This window comes from Hemitrygon akajei, chromosome 11 (genome assembly GCF_048418815.1).
Source record: "Hemitrygon akajei chromosome 11, sHemAka1.3, whole genome shotgun sequence".
Lineage (NCBI taxonomy): Eukaryota > Metazoa > Chordata > Chondrichthyes > Myliobatiformes > Dasyatidae > Hemitrygon > Hemitrygon akajei.
Window position 1 is genome coordinate 31,772,177 of NC_133134.1, and position 21,784 is coordinate 31,793,960.

Consider the following 21,784-nt stretch of genomic DNA (forward strand, 5'->3'; position numbering starts at 1 on the left):
ACAAATGGGTCTGCAGAAAACCCAGCTCAGTGCAGATGAAACTGCAGCATCGTCCAACAATTTTCTTAGTCTTTCCCATTGTAGTGCTGCACCTTGCCTTCAGCTCAATATTAAGTGGGATTTTTACAAATGCTGGTTGCCAAATTAAAATACAATGGATTCTTAATTGGGACACATCGGGACCACTACATTTTGGCCCAATTATGTGGTTGTTCTAATAGCCGAAGTTTCATAGAAATAGTTAAAAAGGTATTTTTCAAAAAAGAAACACTGTTTAACCGAGTAACAAAATATGTATTTAAATGAAATACTGACAAATTGGAACACTACCTATACAACTACAGTACTATAAAACTTAGTTCCTAATAGTTATTGATAGATAGATAGATAGATAGATAGATAGATACTTTATTCATCCCCATGGGGAAATTCAACATTTTTTCCAATGTCCCATACACTTGTTGTAGCAAAAACTCATTACATACAATACTTAACTCAGTAATAATATGATATGCATCTAAATCACTAACTCAAAAAGCATTAATAATAGCTTTAAAAAAAGTTCTTAAGTCCTGGCAGTTGAATTGTAAAGCCTAATGGCATTGGGGAGTATTGACCTCTTCATCCTGTCTGAGGAGCATTGCATCGACAGTAACCTGTCGCTGAAACTGCTTCTCTGTCTCTGGATGGTGCTATGTAGAGGATGTTCAGGGTTTTCCATAATTGACCGTAGCCTACTCAGCGCCCTTCGCTCAGCTACCGATGTTAAACTCTCCAGTACTTTGCCCACGACAGAGCCCGCCTTCCTTATCAGCTTATTAAGACGTGAGGCGTCCTTCTTCTTAATGCTTCCTCCCCAACACGCCACCACAAAGAAGAGGGCGCTCTCAACAACTGACCTATAGAACATCTTCAGCATCTCACTGCAGACATTGAATGACGCCAACCTTCTAAGGAAGTACAGTCGACTCTGTGCCTTCCTGCACAAGGCATCTGTGTTGGCAGTCCAGTCTAGCTTCTCGTCCAACTGTACTCCCAGATACTTGTAGGTCTTAACCTGCTCCACACATTCTCCATTAATGATCACTGGCTCCATATGAGGCCTAGATCTCCTAAAGTCCACCACCATCTCCTTGGTCTCCTTGGATGAAGGAATTCATCCAGTGTATATGGCTGTGTACTTTTGACTGTAAATGAAAATATCTGCGGACACACCTAGTGCAGATAGTGGACTGCTGCCTTACAATGCATCTTCTAAATATTAATTTTCATCGCAACATTCAAGATTACTGCTGATACCTTAAGGTTATTTGTAGTTCCTAACTTGAAGCAGTGAAATTAAGTTTTCATTCCTGGCTGTTTCTGGCATCTCCAAGCAAAAATGCTTAAAATCAATGAGCAAAACAGTTCAGAATTGTCTTGGTGCTTATTCCTCACCAACTATCAGTGACAAAATCATTGCTTTTTGAATGCAAACAGTGCAACTGACGCTATTTAAATGCTGTTTGCTCTGAACATGGCGTAGTGTCTAACATCCTCACAAGTGTATGCAACTGACATCAGTTTAAAAACTGTTCATCAGCAACCTCATGTCCCGTTTAAGTGGCATAGTGTCCCAAATACATGTTTTTTTAATCAATTTTTTTTGTTCTTTAAGTAATGTCTCAAATAAGTACTTGCCCTGATTAACTGATGGCCCAATTAACTGGAATCCACCCTGTTACTTATTACAGCCAAAACAAGAATCGAACTATTTTCTCGACAACACTGGCCTTCCAATCCTCCACCTGATAGAAAGGGTCCAACCATTCATGATTACCAGTAATTGAAAATGAGAGATATCACAGATATATGGGAAACAATAATGGAAAATGCTGGAACCACTTAGCAGGTCAGCAGCATCTGAAAATAGAAATAGTTCTAACATTTTGAAGTTGAAAGTAAAATTTATTATTGGGGTACATGCATGTCGTCACGTAGAATCCTGAGATTCTTTCTCCTGTGGGTATTATCGGCAAATCTGTAGAACAGTAACTAAACAGGATCAATGAACAACAAACTGCGCAATAAACGATGAGTGCGTGAAAGAACAAGGTAAACAGTCCTTAAAGTGAGATCATTGGTTGCAGGAACACTAGAAATAGAATGAGTGTAGTTATCACCTTTTCTTGAAGAGTCTTGATGGTTGAGAGGTCGAAACCGCTCTTGAACCTGGTGGTGTTAGTCCTGAGCAACCTGTACCTTGATGGCAGCGGTAAGGAAAAGAGCATGGCAAGAAGATGACATGAGAGAGGGACAAGGGGATGGGAAATGGTGAAGGGGAGAGGGGTGGAGGCATTACTGGAAGCTTGAGAAATCAATGTTCATGCCATCAGGTTGGAGGCTACCCAAAGTGTTTTTCCTCTAACCTAAGTGTGGCCTTATCCCGGCAGTGGAGGAAGCGATAGATGGACATATCGGAATGGGGAGTGGAATTAAAATGGGTGGCCTCTGGGCGATCCTGCTTGTTCTGGAGGGCAAAGCATAGATGTTGGGCAAAGGGGTCTCCCAATCAACCTCGGGTCTCATCGATTATTCAAGAAGCCACACCGGGAGCACCGAACACAGTATATGACCCCAACTGACTCACAGGTGAAGTGATGCCTTACCTGGAAGTGCTGTTCGGGGCCCTGAACGGTAGTGAGGGAAGGAGTGTAGGGGCAGGTGAAACACTTGTTCCACTTGCAAGGATAAGTGCCAAGAGGGAGATCAGTGGGGAGGGAGGAATGGATAAGGGCCGTCCATCTTTGGATGCTACCTGTCTACAACATTTCATGTAGATGTACTCAATGACTGGGAGGGCTTTTCCTGTGATGCACAGGACCAAATCCACTAACTTTTGTATGGGGTTTTTTTGCACAAAGGCATTGATATTCCCATACCAAACCTTGATGTAGCCAGTCAATACACTCTCCTCCATACATCTATAGAAGTTCATCAAGGTTATTGATGGCGTGCTGAATCTCCACAGACTCCTAAGGAATTGGAGGCATTGTCATGCTTTCTTTGCAATTACACTGATCTGATGGGTCCATTGAGATGGTGACACCCAGGAATTTAAAGTTACTGACCCTCTGGGTGCTAGGTCATGGGCCTCTGGTTTCCCTCTTCTGCAGCCTACAATTAGTTCCTTTTTGGGCGCAAATCCGTTCAGATATTCACTAGCACTGACACTATCTTCTAGTCACATGTCGGGATGTGCACAAGTACTCGTATCCCAGTTCTGCCCTTGCTTCATACCATTGTAATCTATCGATTATGACCTTTTGTATTTTCTCAGTCGTGGCAGGTGTTGCTGCCTCATCCTAGTCTCCTAAAAATCAAGAAAATGTATTTAATGTTGCCATTCTGTGAACTTCAACAGTGTGTTACATTACTCCTGCATTTATCCTGCCACTGTCAACCTATCTATCAGCTGTTAGTTTATAATTGGGAGAAACCGTCCACTCTTGGTGTCCATCAGAATTCACTCTGTCCAATGTCACATTATGGATTTTTCTGTCCATTCTCTTTCTCTGTCCACAAATTGTTACTGCTCTAGGATGTAGACAAATAAAGTCAATTTGTGCATATGGTGGAAACCTCCCAAGCTGATGTTTGCAGAGAGAGAGAAAAATGTGGATTATTATTGGTCAGATACATCAATTGTAATTGTGCTGCTGGTTTTCTGCTACAAAATATTGATTTCTTTCTAGTCAAAGCAAACAGTTATGAGGCTTTGCCCCTGCTGCCTACTTTTCACATTTTATTCCTTGGTGTGTTGGAGCACGTGGTTCTGAGCTCTGTTTGTTATTCCTGAGAATCCTCACATAACTTGTATTTCCTATCAGCATATTTAGTGGAAGTTTTCCCTGGTTATTGAGTCACTCGTGGTTTCTGCCCAATTCCCAAATTTAGTTGATTTGCACCATTAATTGATAAATCTGAGTGTCACCTTTTGGCCAACCAGCCAATGTCCTGTGCAGAATGTTGCATGGACTTCTGTTGTGGACATAGTGCTGTGGCAAAGTATCCATAACAGATGTCTGGGCAATGAATCTTTCCAGTACAGAATCAGCTTTAATACTATAAATGTGTTTTGTGGCAGCAGTACATTGCAATACATAATAAAAGCTATTAAATACAATGTATCTAAAAATTAAATAAGTGCAAAAAGAGAGAAAATGGTGAGATTGTGCTGATGGGTTCATTCAGCAATCTGATTGCAGAGGGGAAGGAACTGTACCTGAAGTATGTGTCCTCAGGCTCCTGTATCACCATTTTGATGGTAGCAATGAGAAGAGAGTATGTCCTAAATGATGGATGCTGCTTTTTTTTTCTTTTTTTTGAGGTATCTTCAGTGCTGTGGAGGCTAATGCCCATGATGGAGTTGGCTGAGCTGACAACATTCTGCATTTTTGTTTCTGATCCTGTGCACTGTGACCCCTCTATACCAGACAGTGATGCAACCAGTTAGAATGCTTGCCACATTACGTCTATTGTGTATTTCTTCTACCTGTCATCTTCTATATGGTAACATATGTGTATTGCGTAAAAAATTCGCTTTGGACTTTATAGGATTTAAAATATCTAGGTCCCTAGTTATTTGTTTATGTTCAGGTAAATGCCAATAAATCTTGTATTAATGATTAGTAGAAGCAGAGCGTAATATGATATTAAGACTGATTGTTCGGAGGGCTTGTACTGTGGAGAGCCCTGTTCTTTCAGCCCTTCCCCAAAGAAGCCGTCATTATCCCTTTCGGACTGAATAGTTTCATGCTTGAGGGCTGTCCTGGGAAAATGTCACCAGGTGACTAACCTTCCCACTGATATGCAAAGGTGAGTTTCATCCATAGCTTTATCATTCTCCTTTGCCAGTTCTCCTGAATAAGTATTTCTGTCTTTGATCTCCAGGACTGACAGATTCCCAAATAACACCAATGTAAAACTATTCCTCCTCTGTCCTCCCTTTGACTGTCTTTCCCATTATTCTTTGCCTTGAATCTACATGGGGATTAAAGTCACCTTCAAGTATTTTGTTTAACTCTTGAATTTAATCAACCAGTATCAGTTAGTGACCCCTTGGGATTTTCATGCCTGGATATTGGCCATGAAGCACAGTTACAGTCCAAATTTACCCACTTACAATTATTAGACAAGATCTCTTCCCTTTTACATGATCTTTCTAACTTTGTCTAGCTTGCTTGCAGAAGATTATGATGTAATTAAGCCACTGTCTGCTACAGCTTCTCTGATCATTGAACCCATAGACCCACTTTTTCATTCCAATCTTCTGAGATGGCTTAAATTGCCGTCCCCTGTTCAATGAGCAGTAGCTACACATAATCACCTGTCTCCTGATGTCAGCACTTCATCTGGGGGCTTGGTTGGAAGTCCTAAACACCCTGGCAACTTATCCAATAGACACTAGACAAGACCCCTTGCAAGTTCACAAAGTTCAAGCAGTCAAAGGTTTATTCCATCATCAAATTTCTTGAATGACATGTAGCTCTGGCAGTTTTTATTATCTTAAAGTGGCTGAAACTCAATAGTTCCATAGAAAGCAGAGCAGGTATTTTCCTCCCCATCAATCTATCTAGCTTTTAGCTCTTAACCCTTATTTATTGTCCTAGTTCCAGAGCTTGACATATTTACATTTAACATTGTTGATTATCATCATGATTCACACATGGTAATAATGACCTCACTGCCTACAGGTAAATATCATTGACGTGCGGTTTCTTTAGTTTCTCTTACAAAGGTCCTTCAGGAATGATTTTGTTGAGCTACATGCAGTGCATAGCATTGCTTAGCCTCAGCTCCGAATAAAACGTGAATGTTAACAGCTGTTTTAGCTTTTTATGTCTACAATGCACAGATCAGATGCACAGATATACTGATCAGATTGTGAGGACAACCTGATTTCTTTATAGCTTTATGTTCAGTATTGTACATTGTATACTTAAAGAGGAAATGCATAGTATTTTTAAAATGGAAATATATGACATTGCATAACAATCCCATTAGATAACGCTATAAGGCAACATTTCCTACCTGCTTAATAACTAACTGGTTGCAACCACAAGCTCACTAGGGCCCTCTGGAATGCTGACCTGTGCTGAAACCTGTTCAATGCGTGTCAGTCCTCTGTACCAACCGTGTCAGGCTGAAGATGCTTGCTAGTAAGCAGAATCTCATACGTCAGTGATAATAAACCTGATTCTGGCATTGCTGATGACTTCTACCAGAATCGAGGGCACAAAATGCTTGTGGAGCAATGCATGGCAGCGTCCTTTCAACTGCATATGTGCGCTTGGGTTTTTCCAGCAAAAAAAAATGTTTTTTAGTGCCATCATTAGGATGTGTTTCAAAAACATGCCTCTTTCATTGGAATGGAATGTATGATCATGTTAACAAACTGGTGGTGCCAATTGGTCCATGAAGATATATCTGGTGATATATTTGAACACTAATACTAGAAATGTTGGTAATATTGGCAAATGATTTGATTTGAATTCTTCTTCTCTCTCACTCCAAAATAAGCCAATTGACTTAATTTTTTGAAAGGTTTCTTTTTTTAAAAAAACTTGACTTGCCTGTGCCATAATTTGACAGCAAGCTTGTCAATGATGTTTCGTATTCTGAGATTAAAAATTATATTTTAATGTAGCAGGCAAATCTAAGCTAACTGTCAAAAAAAACTATAATTAATTTGCAAGTTTTCCTTCCTTGTAGAGTCATTTCACCTTGGTGACTTAATAATAAAGTATGGTTACATTTACCCACTGAAGGATGCAAAGAATTTAGTTTTGCGGGTAGATGATTCTCCCTACCGATTTCAGGTAAGATTTTGTTTAACTAACAAAACTTGCATGTGGTTATTATGCATATAATCTGTAGTATGAATATATATGAGACAATTTTGGTTCTTGGACAGAAATGCCTTAATGCATTTCAAATTTAATGGAACAATGTTGAAAGTAACAAATAGAAATAAAAATGTGTTTAGTCAAATAGAGAAACTTTTCAGCATTCAGGAATTGTCAACCAGTCATTATTTTATAATATCATATGAAGTATTTAAACCTATTAAATTAAATTTGGCTGGCAATTGAGTTTCACGGTGTTTTAGTGCTATCTACAGGTATTGCATATAACATCAATACACATTCGATCTAATTTGTTAACTAGGCTAACATTCATTTAACGTGGCATAATGGCCTTTTGCACTCAACTCAAGTGCAGTCAGTGAGGTTCTTGACCGCATCTGCAAAGTTCAAAGTGTATATGTACTTTGATAATAAATTTGTCACCATATATAATCCTGAGATTTGTGTTCTTGTGGGCATGCACAGAAAATCCAAGAAACAATGTAATCAATGAAAGACCACACCCAGTATAACAATGTACGAAAGAAACTGTACAAATACAAAAGAGAGAAAATGATAATAAATCAATAGTATAAATATCAAGAACATGAGGTCAGTCATTGAAAGTAAGTCTATAGATTGTGGGAACAGTTCAGTGATGGGGCAAGTGAAGTTATCCACTCTGATTCACAAGCCTGTTCACTGAGGGGTAATAACTGTTCCTGAACCTGGTGGTGTGGGTCCCATGGCAGCAGTGAGAAGAGAGCATGGCCTGAGTGGTGGAGGTCATTAATGATGGATGCTGCTTTCCTTTGACAACACTCCATGTAGATGGACTCAATGTCTTGTACCATTGCCACACTGTCCATTACTTAAAGAACTCCCCACGTAACAGCAATAGAACATCTCCAGAAAAACTGACTCCAATCTCAGTTGACTGCTTGGGCAATCGCCTCCACCCTGGTGGCTCAATTGCGTTGAGAACTGAGGTGAAGTGGGCGGTTCATCATAATACTTTGCATTCAGCATACCTTGGCAGTGCAAAGAGAAGTACAGAGGAGGCAACAAAATTGGAATGATACATAAGAAAGAATCATTAGAAAAGTAGCCGTTCAGAGAGCTGCACATTCTAATGCTCAGTCCCTTTCCATTACACTCCTTGATGCCTTTTTTTTTGAACTACCATCTAGGTACTGCATTAATAACGCTGAATCTGTTTATTCCAGGGATTCTCCAACCTGGGGTCCAAAGGACCCCGTGGTTAATGGTCCATGGTATAAACGAAGTGTTCCCAAACTTTTTTATTTGAAGTTCTATGATATCTGAACCTGGACAAGCAAGCTGATATGAGCATAAATAATAACGTTTTGAAATGGACACCAAAGGTAAATTGGTAACCTAATTAACAAATCAAAATTTTGTTCTTAAAAGGATATTCGATTCACCTTCCCATGGAAGTTGCTCCTGCAGTGACTTTCAGTTGAACCTTCCTGACCTGCTTCCTGTGTGCCTGTTTGTGTTATTTATTTTGGAATATCACCAGTTTCCCTTTGCACGAAGGTTGACTTCTCTAAGGAATAGCAACACCTCAAAATTAGGGTCCCCACGTAATTGTTGTACGTGAATGGTGATGCTCCTTGAGGGGATTAGTGCTTCAAAACAAGGTGTTTCAATTAAAGCAATTCTTTCTTTAATACTACTGGTTGAGAAAATGTTGAATCACACTCTACCAATATTAAACTGGACCAGAGGCTGTCTAATAATATTGACTCTAAAAAACATATAATGATATGTTGACGTTCGTAATATTATTTCCAGAAGGCTTTAATTGGAAGGATATGTCTAACCAAGTAAAGTTACTACTTGTAACTTGAGCACCACACCATATTACAAATATATTCAGCAGCTCAGTTGCAGTTTTATAGATTTAACATATTTACGGCCCCTGTCTGTAGAGAATGGAACTGGTGAAATGGTGTGATTCTGAACTTGCATCAAAATTATGATCATAAACGAGATTCTGCAGATGCTACAAATCTAAAGCAGCAACACAAAGTGCTGGAGGAACTCAGCAGGTCAGGCAGCATCTGTGTAACTGAATGAACAGTCAATGTTTTAGTCTGAGAACCTTCTACAGTGCTGCAAAGAAAGGGGGAAGTCACCAGTATAAAAAGGTGGGGGGAGGGGAAGGAGGATATCCTGGAAGGTGAAGGGTGAAGCCAGGTGGAAGAAGGAATGTGATAGCAGTAGGGAGTGAGAAAAGGAAGGAGGGGTACCAGAGGGAGGTGATAGGCACGTGAGGAGAAGTAGTAATAGGCCAGAGTGTGGAATAGAAGAGGAATGGAAGGGGAGAGATGGGAGGAAAAAATACTGAAAGGAGAAATTGATGTTCATGTCATTCAGTTGGAGGCCACTGAGACAATGAGGTGTTGCTCCTTCACTGTGAGCGTGGCCTCATCGTGGGAAATCGGTAGCCATTTTGGTAACTCAAAAGCACTAAATACATTTGCTGCCATCCCATGTAATATACTGGAACAAATACTGTGATGTTTTGTCATCTTTTTATAAACACTTTGTTGTTAACATATAAAATCTATGCAATTGAAATTGTATTAATTTTTGTATGCTAAAATAATTAAAGTTCTTTGCTGTTTGCTGGAAGAACTTATACAGTGGATTCTAGTTAATTAGGCCATTGGTTAATTGGGGCAGCTGTTTATTAGGGGAAACCTCTTAAAGAACTAAAACTAATCCAAAAAAAAAGGATTCCCTTTGTTTATTTCAGATGCATATGCTGCTTAATTGGGGCAGGGAACTGTTGCAGAACAGTTTCTAACTAGTATCTTGTGTGGCTATTAGACAACTCATGCTTAGAGTGAACAGTTTTTAAATGGCATCATTTGGGTGGGTTTGTGTTCAAAAAGCAGTGATTTTTGTCACTGATAGTTGGTGAGTAATAAACAGCAAGACAATTCAGAACTGTTTTGCTCACTGTGGTTTCAGGCATTCAGGCTTGGAGATGCCAGAAACGGCTGGGAGTGAAAATGAAATTATTTCACTTCTTCAAGTTAGGAACTACAAAGAATTCGGAAGTATCAACAATCATTTGACTGTTACAATGAAAATGAAGATTTGGAGGATGCAGTCATTGAAAGCATTGTATGAAGGCTGTCCATTATCTGCACTAGGTGTCTCCATGGATATTGTTCACTCAGTCAAAAGAAACCACACCGTACACTGGATGAATTCTTCCAATAACTATTAGGAACTAATACAGATTTAGAGTTATGCATTCATGTATATTTTGCCCCTTGTGGGTTGGTGTCAAGCTTCACTTTTGCTGAACATAATGTGAGAGGGCATTCTGGGTGGATGACTTACAAGCAAAATAAGCAGCTGCACATTTGACTCCTCACATCTCTGTCTCTTGTATGTGTTATTCATGGTCACCCGGCTTCCCAGCACCACAAACATAACAACGGGTGAAGAGGTGACAGATCCTCATGATATTCATTGTTTTGTTCCCTTCGGCCAGAAAAAATCTGTGTGCAATGCTGGTGGAGTGCCACTGTGATGTGGGTGAGTGAAAAGTAAATGGATGCAGAAAGCCTGGTGAGTGAAGAAGCTGAGGGGAAAGAACGAGACTGGAGTGGTTAAATAAAACAGATGAGAGGGAAAGAGACTAGTTAACTTTTCTGGATCGTGATTGTGTTTGAAAGCAGCGACAATGTTTGGAAGCATGGGCCATGTGATGAAACGCTAGAGCAATGGATTTCATGTGCTGAAAGATTTGAATATTTCGCACAGGCAATTTCAGATGATATTTATGTTCTAACTTTTCTGACTGTGAATGTTGCAAAAAAGTTTAATTTGTTATTCAGCCTAGTGCAACCTGCTAAGCCTGGAGATGAACCTTGTGAGGACATAGTTCAAAACCTTGAAGGCCCACTTTTGACCTAAATTTGATGATTACTGAGAGTTTAGATTCCATAAAAGGAATCGAGAGAAAGGCAAGTCTATTTCAGTTTGTGGCGGTGCTAAAGCAACTGTTTGAACTCTGATTTTGGGCTGACTGACAGCTTACTTGATACTCTCGTGGTCTGCGTATTGAGGCAATTCAGAAACCTTTGCTTGCAGAAGACAGACTAATATTACATAAGGCAATATAAATTATTCCATCAATGGAAATGGCAGCTAAAGAATCACAGCTATTATCCAAGTTCATAAAGCTTTGGCAAGAAAAAGTCTGTGTGCAGACTTTTGCCGAAGACTTTAAGAATAAGACACTGGTCCCATTTTGTTATCACTTGTGGTAAACCTGGGCATTCAGCAAAAGAATATGGCGTAAGGATTTAGATTGTCAAAGCTGTGGCAAAATGGGATATATTAAACGCACCTGTAAAAGTAAAAAGACACTGTCAACCAAAAAACGTAATAAAGAAAAAATACTTTTGGGGGAAAATGAAGAGAAACGTGAACAAGATGAAGCATACTCAGGATGGACCAAAAGACGCTCTGTGACTGAAGAAGCTTTGCAGGTTTTAGCTGCTACAGGACACAAAGAAGGGGCAAGGTTGACTTTAAAGACTTAAAGGCTAGTGAAATTGTTCCAGTGATAGGAGTAGAACATGTTACAGTGGAGATGAGCAGAGAAAGAATCTTGCACTGTTTATTGTTAAAGGTAGCTCTGTATTGCTTCGCTGATCATGGTTGAGGCACGAATTGAACTTGATCGCTGGGAGCTCTGGACTACAAGAGGTACTGAAGGAACACGCAGAAGTATTCAACAGAGAATAGGCAGTGTGAAAGGAATCACTCTTAAGCTGGCTTTTATGCCTGATGCAACACGCAATGCCTAAAGGCAAGACCAGTTTCAAACGCTCTCAAACCAAAGATGGAAGCTGAATTGGAAAGACTGATCCAGAGTAAGGTATTGGAGCCAGTGTGTGTAAGTAAATGGGCAACTCCAGTGGTTCCTGCCCTAAAAAGGGATGGGTCCTTAAGGCTTTGTGGAGATTTCAAGATAACCATTAACCTGGTTCTTACAGCTGACCAATGTTCTCTTCCCCTCATTGATGACCTGTTTTCAGGATTGGCCGGAGGACAGACATTTAGAAGAATGACTTGGGTCAAGTATACTTGCAGATGCATATGGAGCCAGAGGCACAGGAACTGTTGACGATGGTGATTCACAAAGGAATGTTCGGGTATTGAAAGTTCCCATTCGGCATCACCTTGGCTCCTGCACTTTTTCAGTGAGCAATGAACCAGATCTGGAGTGAGTGATGGTGGTTCAGTGCTAGTTGCATGACTTGTTCTCTACTGGGGAGAAATGAGCTTGAGCACCTTAAAAAAAAACAACAAACAAACAAACTTGGATGCTACAAAAACACAAGGAATATAGGCTAAGGGTCTGGAAGGACAAGTGTGAGTTCTTTCGACCTTCTATTGAATACATAGGCCATGTGATTGACAACTCACGAGTTTCACAAGGCACCATTGAAAGTGAAGTCAATCATGTAGGCTCCATCACCATCGCACGTAACTCAATTAAGATCTTAAGACTAATAACATACTATGCAAAGTTTGTTCCTAACATTCTGAAACCACCTCAGGAGCTTTTAAATAAATCAACACACTGGCAGTAGACAGATCCCTGTGAAAAGGCTTTTTTATAAAAAAAAAGTCAAAACAGCTTTGTCATAATCTGAAGTACTCACATAATTCAACCTGACATTGCCCATACAATTGGCCAGCATCACTCTACAGTGTGGGGGCAGTTATCTCACACAGCATGCCAATCAGCAATGAACATCCAGTCACTTTCACTTTAAGGACATTAAGCAAGGCAGAAAGCCACTATGCCCAGATCGAGCAGGGAGCATTCGCAATTGTCTTTGGAGTTAAGAAATTTTGTCAGTTTCTCTTTGGTCAATGATTTACACTACTGACAAATCATTGCATCTTGACACCAATTTTTGGTCCAAATGCAGGCATTCCTTTCCTGGCTACTGGTCAAATGCGGTTTTGGGCTCTGTTACTATCTGCACATCAGTAGGATAATAAAGCACAGGAGTTCTGAGCACCATTCAAATGCTGGTGGACTATCCAGACTTCGCTTAACTGTTACTGCTCCAGAGCCATCCCTGAAAGAGAACTTTTGCTTCAAGGAAGTACCTACAGCTCCCGTAACTGCGATGCAAGTCCAGAAGCAGACGCTTACTGACCCTGTTCTATCTAAAGTGGTGGACAGTGTACCTCTCGAATGGAAAGCAGAGTGAACCATAGAATTGAAATCTGACTAGGCTTAATGGAAGGAGCTCCCTGTCCAAGCGGGATGTTTATAAGGGGGCTAGTGTGTTGTTATCCCTCTACCATTAAGACAGAAGGTGCTTGATGAGCTAAATGCAGGATTCCGTGGTGTAGTGTTCATGAAAGAAATCACGTGCAGCTACTTCCAGTGGCCAGGACTGGACATAGGCATTGAAGAGAAGGCCAAAGCAGGCCCACATTGTCAGCGAGTGAGAAATGTTCCTCAGCTTGCTCCTTTGCATCTATGGGAATAGCCTGAAGAGCCTTGCCAGAGAATTCACAGAGATTTAGCAGGATTGCAGAAGGCCACATTTTTTGGTCATTGCGGGATGCACGCAACAACTGGCCCAAAATTGCTATCCTGAAGAGCACTAAGTCTGAAAAATACTTTGAGGAGCTACATTCCATCTTCAGCAGCTTTGGTCTTCCTCGACAGCTTGTAAGTGACAGTGACCCCCCCCCCCCCCCCCAGACCCTGTCTGAAGAGTTCAAGGCATTTATGTGAACGGTATTCAGCACACCAAGCCACGAATGACCTTGTGGAATGATTCATACAAACATTGAAACAAGCCCTCAAGATTTCAGTGGGAAGTGGATCCCTCAGCTAGCATCTTAGCTCTTTATTGCTGACATACTGCGCCAAAATGGCTCTGGCCGCTGTACTGATGAAAAGGCACTTTCACACCCGGCTTGACCTGCTTAGACCCTCAAATGTAAAACAAGTTATGCTAAATGAACAGAAAACCCAAGCAGAGACCTGTGCCAAAGCACAGTACAGAAGTTTGCAGCACAAACTGGTCCTGTGTCATAACACAGTGGAAGCTAGTAACACAACATCTGGAGAAGACATGTTGATCAGCTGTTGCCCACTTCTGAAGCTACTGAAAACCACCACATACTGACCAATCGTATCCAGTTGTGTAAATAGGACAGGATTCTGAGAGGACATCTGCAGAGCCTCCAATAGGATCAAATGACACAGCCAGTGCTTTCCCATCACATGTGCTTTCTGAGAGGTCCCCTGCTGTCAATACAATACCCAAGCCAAGATCTAAACATACACCATCAAGAGATAAAATGACTTTGATGTCATCCCAAATCACTTGGTAGTCTCACAAGAACAGGCAGGCTCCAGACAGATCGATTCTCTAGTTTAGTGACTAAACCTCAGTATATGGGGCAGAATAGTCTCCAAGAGTTACATCCATGCATAGAGGCAGTCTTATCCTCTTCTGTAGTTTCGAGGAAAAAGTTTTTTTTTTGTTGTTGGTTGAATTTGATGATTACTGCTTTGATTGTTAATAGTTCAGCAGCTGGTCTGTGTATGGGATGAGGGAGAAACCTTTACAATAAACGGGAGGGATATGTTATGTCTTCATGTATATTTTGCCCCCTGCGTGTCGCTGTCAGGCTTCCCTGTGTGTTACGTACTGAACATAATTTTAGAGGGCATTCTGGGTAGATGACTTAGAAGCAAATTAAACAGCTGCATGTTTGTTCCTCACCTCCCCATCTCTGTGTGTTATTCGTGGTCACCCAACTTCCCAAAACCATAAACATAATAATAAACATCAGTGTTCTGATTTGTTCTGCACTTCATTTAAATAACTAATTTGTTTCTCAGTTTTTTTTATATACCCTTTTCACTATTTCCATGAACCTTCAGCTAAATGGGGCAGCCACTTAATTGGGCCAAAATGTACTGGTCCCGATGTGTCCCAATTAACCAGAATCCACTGTATTTTAATATCTAATACGTGACCTAGATGGAGTATGATTTATAGCTTACAGTAAAGCAACAATATCAGCAATCATTGAGTGATTCGATCGCTACCACCGTTTAAAATGGAGCTACGTTTCTATTCCTTAACCACTGGCAGAGGATAGTTGCCAAATAGAAACCAGATCACTTTACACTCTGATTACTGTCACCAAATATATTATCTGTATCTGTACATTGGGTTTTATTTGTAAGCTCCAACTACATGTGAAAATCATAATTTTTCAACTGGATTCAAAGTAAACAGAAACATCTTTTCAGGCTCTCCGTCGCTGATCATGTGCTATATCATTATAAGCTGTTACATCCTAGAACAGGGAGAACTGTCATTTGGGAGGAAACATCAAATGACTGAATATGACAAACTCCATTGAAAACATTCAGCTATTTAAAGCCACGTGAGAGTAGTGCATGTGTCATTATACATAACCTCTCTCCATCATTTTACCAGACCCCTTACTACTGGACTTCACATAAATGGCCAGCAACAGAACTTGATTACGGTAAGTGAACTTTCAAATATTAATGTAATAAAATTACTTTTAGCAAAAAGTTAAATAATCTACTTCTGATTGAGCTATTTAATCGTTACTGCTTTAATAGTGATTGTTTTCATCATTTACTTGTATGTACACATACTTCTCTACCAATAAATACATACCTGAAGTATTTTCCATGGTTAATGGAAAGTGCAGTACTGAGTAGCCAATGAAAAATCTTTGCAAAGGAGGAAATTTTATGAGGCAAAGAAAGGGAAAGCCTATTTATCAAAGAGTTCCTGAGTAAAAGGGAAATTTGAAAGGGGATGAACAAGACTTGTTTGCTTTACCTGAGATAAGTATTTAGCCCCCAAAGAGAGTTGCAGATGTATTTAGGACCAGTTTGATGCCCATTTTTGAGAGCCGTATACTTTAATGGCATACATAACTCCAAAATCAATGTGCCATGATTTAATAGAAAGTTGAATAAGAGTATATCCAATAGATTTCTGTTATAGCCAATGGTTGTTTCAGTCAAAAATTTTTAAAAGTTGTAAACATTTCTAAAATTTTTGATCTGTTGGAAAGTGAGCTTTATTTGCATGAGAATATATGCAAGTTCCCCTTGCACAGAACGTTGACTTGGAACATTGTTCATGTTTAATGAGTCAAAACTATGGATCTCTCTCTCTCTCTCTCTCTAAATTTACTGTGTGCAGCTTCACCACCTGCATTTAAAAGGATTGCATCATCACCTATTAAAAAGATACTTGGTGAGGAAAGGTAACTGCAAGCTTTGCCAGTTCGTAATGCAATTACAAACGTTTGTAAAAATACTCATATTAATTCTAAATACAAAGAAATGTACAAATAAATTGCCAAAAAAATGTAAGTATTCTGGTTTACACATCCAAGTAGGAAAAAGAAACATTTTCAAGTTTAGATATGTACAAGACCCTTCCTGATTGACTTGAGTTTTTGGTGAATCTTCAAACACAGCATTTCACGATGCAATGCTCAACACTTTCAAAGTTTTGGAAATCTGCACTTTTCAATGGGCTGTTGTGGAAAAATATGTCTATTACCGGATGTTCAGAGGCAAAACAGATTTATTTTTAACCATGAAACATAACCTGGTTCAACCCCCAAAGCTGCCAAGTGTTAATCTCAAGAATCTTCTATCGTTTAGCCATTTTCTTAGCCAAGAAGAACATAAAGAAGCAGGGAGACTTGGCTGACTATGAGAAGGTAAGGTACTTTTTTCCTCTTTGTCAATTTAATCTTGCATCCCTTTCATTGGTATACCTGCATGGGGATTTGTTGTCACTTAAATGTCACAATTTTAATACCTGTCCATTGGATTTGGAAAAGTAGCTCTCTTATGTCTTGAATTAAATAAGTATTGAGATTTCCTTTTAAAAATGTATATAAGTTAATGTTTATCATTGTATCTAGTTGAAACTGCAGTTAAATTGCAAAGAACATAGCTGTAATGTTACGGGTAAGAAGGTATATTCCTAATCAAACTGAAACTGGGTCACTAAAATCAAAATGTATAACAATTGCAAAATCGCTGTATCTATTCTACCCTGCTTTAGGTATTGTGTGTCCCTAAATAGCTACTCGGTTATGATCAGTCAAGCACAATAATCCAAGCCGGCATGAAAAAGTAGGTTCCTTTGAGCTTTGGCAGACAATGGTGTATGTTGATGCATTTTTTTCCACTGCTGTAGGAGTAATGTGCCTCCAACTCCTAAAGTTAGTTTCATATTTTTATCTAATAATTGATTGCCTATACATGGTCTATATTGCACGACCACTGCCTGACTGTTTTGTGCCTTTCGAACTGCCTCTTAAATGTTACTGACATCTGTTTCCACCGTTTAACTTGGCAGTAAGTTAACCAGGCACTCGCTACTCTGTCCAAAACATTGCATTGCTAATCTCCTTTAAATTTTTGCCCCCTCATTTTAAAGCTTTGCCCTCTAGAATTCGGTATTTCTACCCTGGGAAAATGACACTGACCATATCGGTTCCCTTCATGATTTTATATATATATTTGCAAGCCTGCTAATTAGCCCCCCAAATTTTCGTCCACTTTATTATATCACCAGTACTGATCCCTGTTAGAACATTACTGATCATTTAGAATAGCACCCCTCCATCATTGTCCTCTGTCTTTGGACAAGCAGGTATTTTTAATCCAATCTACCAAGACTCTATGGATCCCTTGTGCCTTAATCTTCTGGATCAGCCTACTATGAAATTCATTGCCAAATGCTTTACTAAATTCCATATAGGCAACAACAACTCCCCTAAACTCATCAATCATTTTCATTGCCTTCTCAAAAGAAAACAAATCAAGTTTATAAGTGTAACTCTCAGGTTTGGCCAGCGGCGTTAGTCTAGGGAGGACAATCTCTGGCCTGGCCAAACACGTGAAATCTGAGGCATAAAACCTCTTGTTTATGTGGATGCTGTGTAATCTGTTTCCCCGTTAATCAGTACCTCAAAATAACAGAAAGTACACTGTATGCAATAAAACGATTTAGCTCTTTAATTCTTAATTTGACTAAAGGATTAGAAAAGAAAAACAAAAAGAAACAGTTTAATGTTTCCCTTCCGCTGGTCCTCCATTGATTTCCTCGGGCTTCGTCGACTCCTGGCCCCACTCCAAGTCCACTCCATCCTGCTGTCTATGACCTCTCCTTTCTGTCTTCATCTCTCACCGAACAAAAGACCCAGATCACCTCATTCTCAGGCACACAACAAGAAAAGAACACTCCCTTCATTGGACGTCCCACATTCCAAAGCCCCTGTTACAGACAGACAGACAGACATACTTTATTGATCCCGAGGGAAATTTGGTTTCGTTACAGCCACACCAACCAAGAATAGTGAAGAAATATAGCAATATAAAACCATAAATAATTAAATAATAATAAGTTAATCATGCCAAGTGGAAAGAAGTCCAGGACCAGCCAATAGGCTCGGGTGTCTGACAATCCGAGGGAGGAGTTGTAAAGTTTGATGGCCACAGGTAGGAATGACTTCCGATGATGCTCGGTGGAATGAGTCTCTGGCTGAATGTACTCCTGTGCCTAACCAGTACATTATAGAGTGGATGGGAGTCTGGTAGCACTGGCCACCACAGCCTCATAGAACATCCTCAGCATCGTCCGGCAGATGTTAAAGGACCTCAGTCTCCTCAGGAAATAGAGACAGCTCCGACCCTTCTTGTAGACAGCCTCAGTGTTCTTTGACCAGTCCAGTTTATTGTCCATTCGTATCCCCAGGTATTTGTAATCCTCCACTATGTCCACACTGACCCCTTGGATGGAAACAGGGGTCACCGGTGCCTTAGCCCTCCTCAGGTCCACCACCAGCTCCTTAGTCTTTTTCACATTAAGCTGCAGATGATTCTGCTCGCACCATGTGACAAAGTTTCTCACCATAGCCCTGTACTCAGCCTCACCTCCCTTGCTGATGCATCCAACTATGGCAGAGTCAATCAGAAAACTTCTGAAGATGGCAAGACTCTGTGTTGTAGTTGAAGTCCGTGGTGTAGATGGTGAAGAGAAAGGGAGACAGGACAGTCCCCTGTGGAGCCCCAGTGCTGCTGACCACTCTGTCTGATACACAGTGTTGCAAGCGCATGTACTGTAGTCTGCCAGTCAGGTAATCAATAATCCATGACACCAGGGAAGCATCCACCTGCATCACTGTCAGCTTCTCACCCAGCAGAGCAGGGCGGATGGTGTTGAACGCACTGGAGAAGTCAAAAAACATGACCCTCACAGTGCTCGCCGGCTTGTCCAGGTGGGCGTAGACACGGTTCAGCAGGTAGACGATGGCATCCTCAACTCCTAGTCAGGGCTGGTAGGTGAGCTGGAGGGGGTCTAAGTGTGGCCTAACCATAGGCTGGAGCTGCTCCAGAACAAGTCTCTCCAGGGTCTTCATGATGTGGGAGGTCAATGCCACCGGTCTGTGGTCATTGGAACCACTGGGGCACGGCATCTTCGGTCCAGGGATGAGGCAGGACGTCTTCGACAGCACAGGAACCCTCTGGAGACTCAGGCTCAGGTTGGTGAAGTACTCCACATAGCTAGGGGGCACAGGCTTTGAGCACCCTGGGGCTGACACCATCCGGGCCTGCAGCCTTGCTTGGATGGAGACGTTTCAGCTGTCTTCTCAGCTGTTCAGCTGTGAAGCCCACCGTGGTGGTTTCAGGTGAGGGAGGGGTGTAGTCACGAGAGCAGGGTGGGGGGTTGTGAGGAGGGGTAGGAGGGGAGAGTGGAGTATGTGTTGGTTGGGGGCCGACAACAGATGAATCATGTGGGGGATGGGCAGGGGCCACAGTGTCAAATCTATTGAAGAACAGGTTAAGTTCGTTGGCCCTGTCCACACTGCCTTCATTTCCTCTGTTACTGGTTTGCCGGAACCCAGTGATGGTCCTCATCCCACTCCAGACCTCTCTCATGTTGTTCCGCTGGAGTTTCCACTCAAGCTTCCTCCTATACCTGTCTTTAGCCTCCCTGATCTTGGCTTTCAGGTCCCTCTGTAATGTCCTCAGCTCCTCCCTATTTCCATCTCTAAACGCCCTCTTTTTAGCGTTCAGGATGTCCTTAATGTCCTGTGGTGAACTACATATACCTGTCTGGACACGCCCCCCCCGCTGACTGCTCCTGTGGCTCCTCCCACGGACCCCGGTATAAAGGCGATTGGAGACACAGCCCCGACCTCAGTCTCCAGGATGTAGTGTGGTGGTCATTTGCTGCTTGTTCTTTCTTCCAGCCAATAAAAGCCTATATCTCACCTCACGTCTCCGAGAGTTATTGATGGTGCATCATGTCCTTTGTTACCCATGGCTTGTTATTTGAATAACACAGGACAGTTCTTGCCCAAACATTGCAGTCCACACAGATGTTAATGTAACCAGTGATGCACTCTGTGAGCCCATTAATGTCCTCTCCATGTGCCACAGAGCCACAGTCTGTCGCCTCAAAACAATCCTGGAATGCCTCATAAGCCTCCGCCTACCATTTCCTCACTGACCTTGAGCCAAATCTAGCCATAACCTAAACACTGCTGCTACAGAAAAAACATTACATTAGCAGTGAAACCTTTCCCAGGGCATTACGTAAGATATGTTACAAAGCCATGCTGTATATCCCTATAAAGTCCACGTTTCTCCCCATGTGAGTAAATCCTATACAGAAGAATCTTCTCCATGGCTTCTATATCATAGAAGTGAGGCTCACTGACATATAGTTTCCTGGTTTGTCTCTATTGCCCTTCTTAAACAATGTTAGCTATTCTCCAGTTGCCTGCAAACTTGTCTATATCTAAAGAGGATACAAAAACCCTTGCAATCTCCTCACTTGGCTCTCTCCAGAACCTGGGATAACCTTCAAAAGACCCAACACTGCCACCCACCTTGAGATCAGTCTATTCTTTCACCATCTCTGTATTCTCCACATGTTTCCCCATTATAAAATGATGCAAAGTACTTATTTGATACCTCACCCACTTCATCAGGTGCCAAACATTAACTCCTTCCCTTTATCCTTGAGTGGCCATACCCTCTCCTTACTTGCCCTCTTGTATTTAATGAGTGTATAAAATGCCATGGATTTTCTTTATTCCTACTAAGCAAGGCCCCCTTTTAGCCCTCCTTATTCCTTATTTCAGTTCACTCCTACTTCTTCAAAGTCTTTGTCTGGTTTCAACTTCCCAAACATTTCCTAAACTTCCATTCTCTTATTGACTAAATTCCATCTCTCATCAACCCACATTCCTGAGCCTTGCCATTTTAGTCTTTTCTCCTTGCCCCTTCTCAGACTTAACTTTCAAAGTGCTGTTTCAAGGATTATCTAATCCTCTGGCACTGAAGAGTGAGTAAGTTAATATTGGGGGAAATTAAACTTGCCAAATAAAATAATTCTGTAGCTTTCTAATTTTGTATGAACAATGTTCAGCAGGTGAGATGCCGAGGGAGTGTTTCCTTTGGTTGTTGAGTGGAGCTGTAAGGAGGAGGGGGTTAGTCATTTAGGAGTGTAATGTAGATGGTTGTGGGTGCTCAGACATTGACATTTATTGAAGACTGAGAACCTTTGGTTACCAAGGAAATCGGAGAATATGAGAATCAGGAAGGAACATTGACCAGAGGCTTAGGAAATGTGTGAAAGAGTGAAAGGCCTCTGGCATTTTATCGAAACTGGAAAAGTAAGTGATGGGATTCACTTGGGAACACTTGCAATCAGCAGATTCTAAAGCATTCAGGCTGCAGGCATGCTGGGAGACTTGGCAGAGTTTATCAAACATAT

At 41.1% G+C, this 21,784-nt stretch overlaps 1 protein-coding gene across 1 annotated transcript in view; it reads left to right on the forward strand.

The window, feature by feature from the left end:
• rgs11 (regulator of G protein signaling 11) overlaps positions 1-21,784 on the forward strand; it is a 136,250-nt gene that overhangs the window by 42,551 nt on the left and 71,915 nt on the right. The window contains exons 4-6 of the mRNA XM_073060567.1: positions 6,754-6,860; positions 15,431-15,482; positions 16,648-16,706. Of these exons, the coding sequence (XP_072916668.1) occupies positions 6,754-6,860; positions 15,431-15,482; positions 16,648-16,706 (218 nt within the window). The remainder of the gene's footprint in view (positions 1-6,753; positions 6,861-15,430; positions 15,483-16,647; positions 16,707-21,784) is intronic.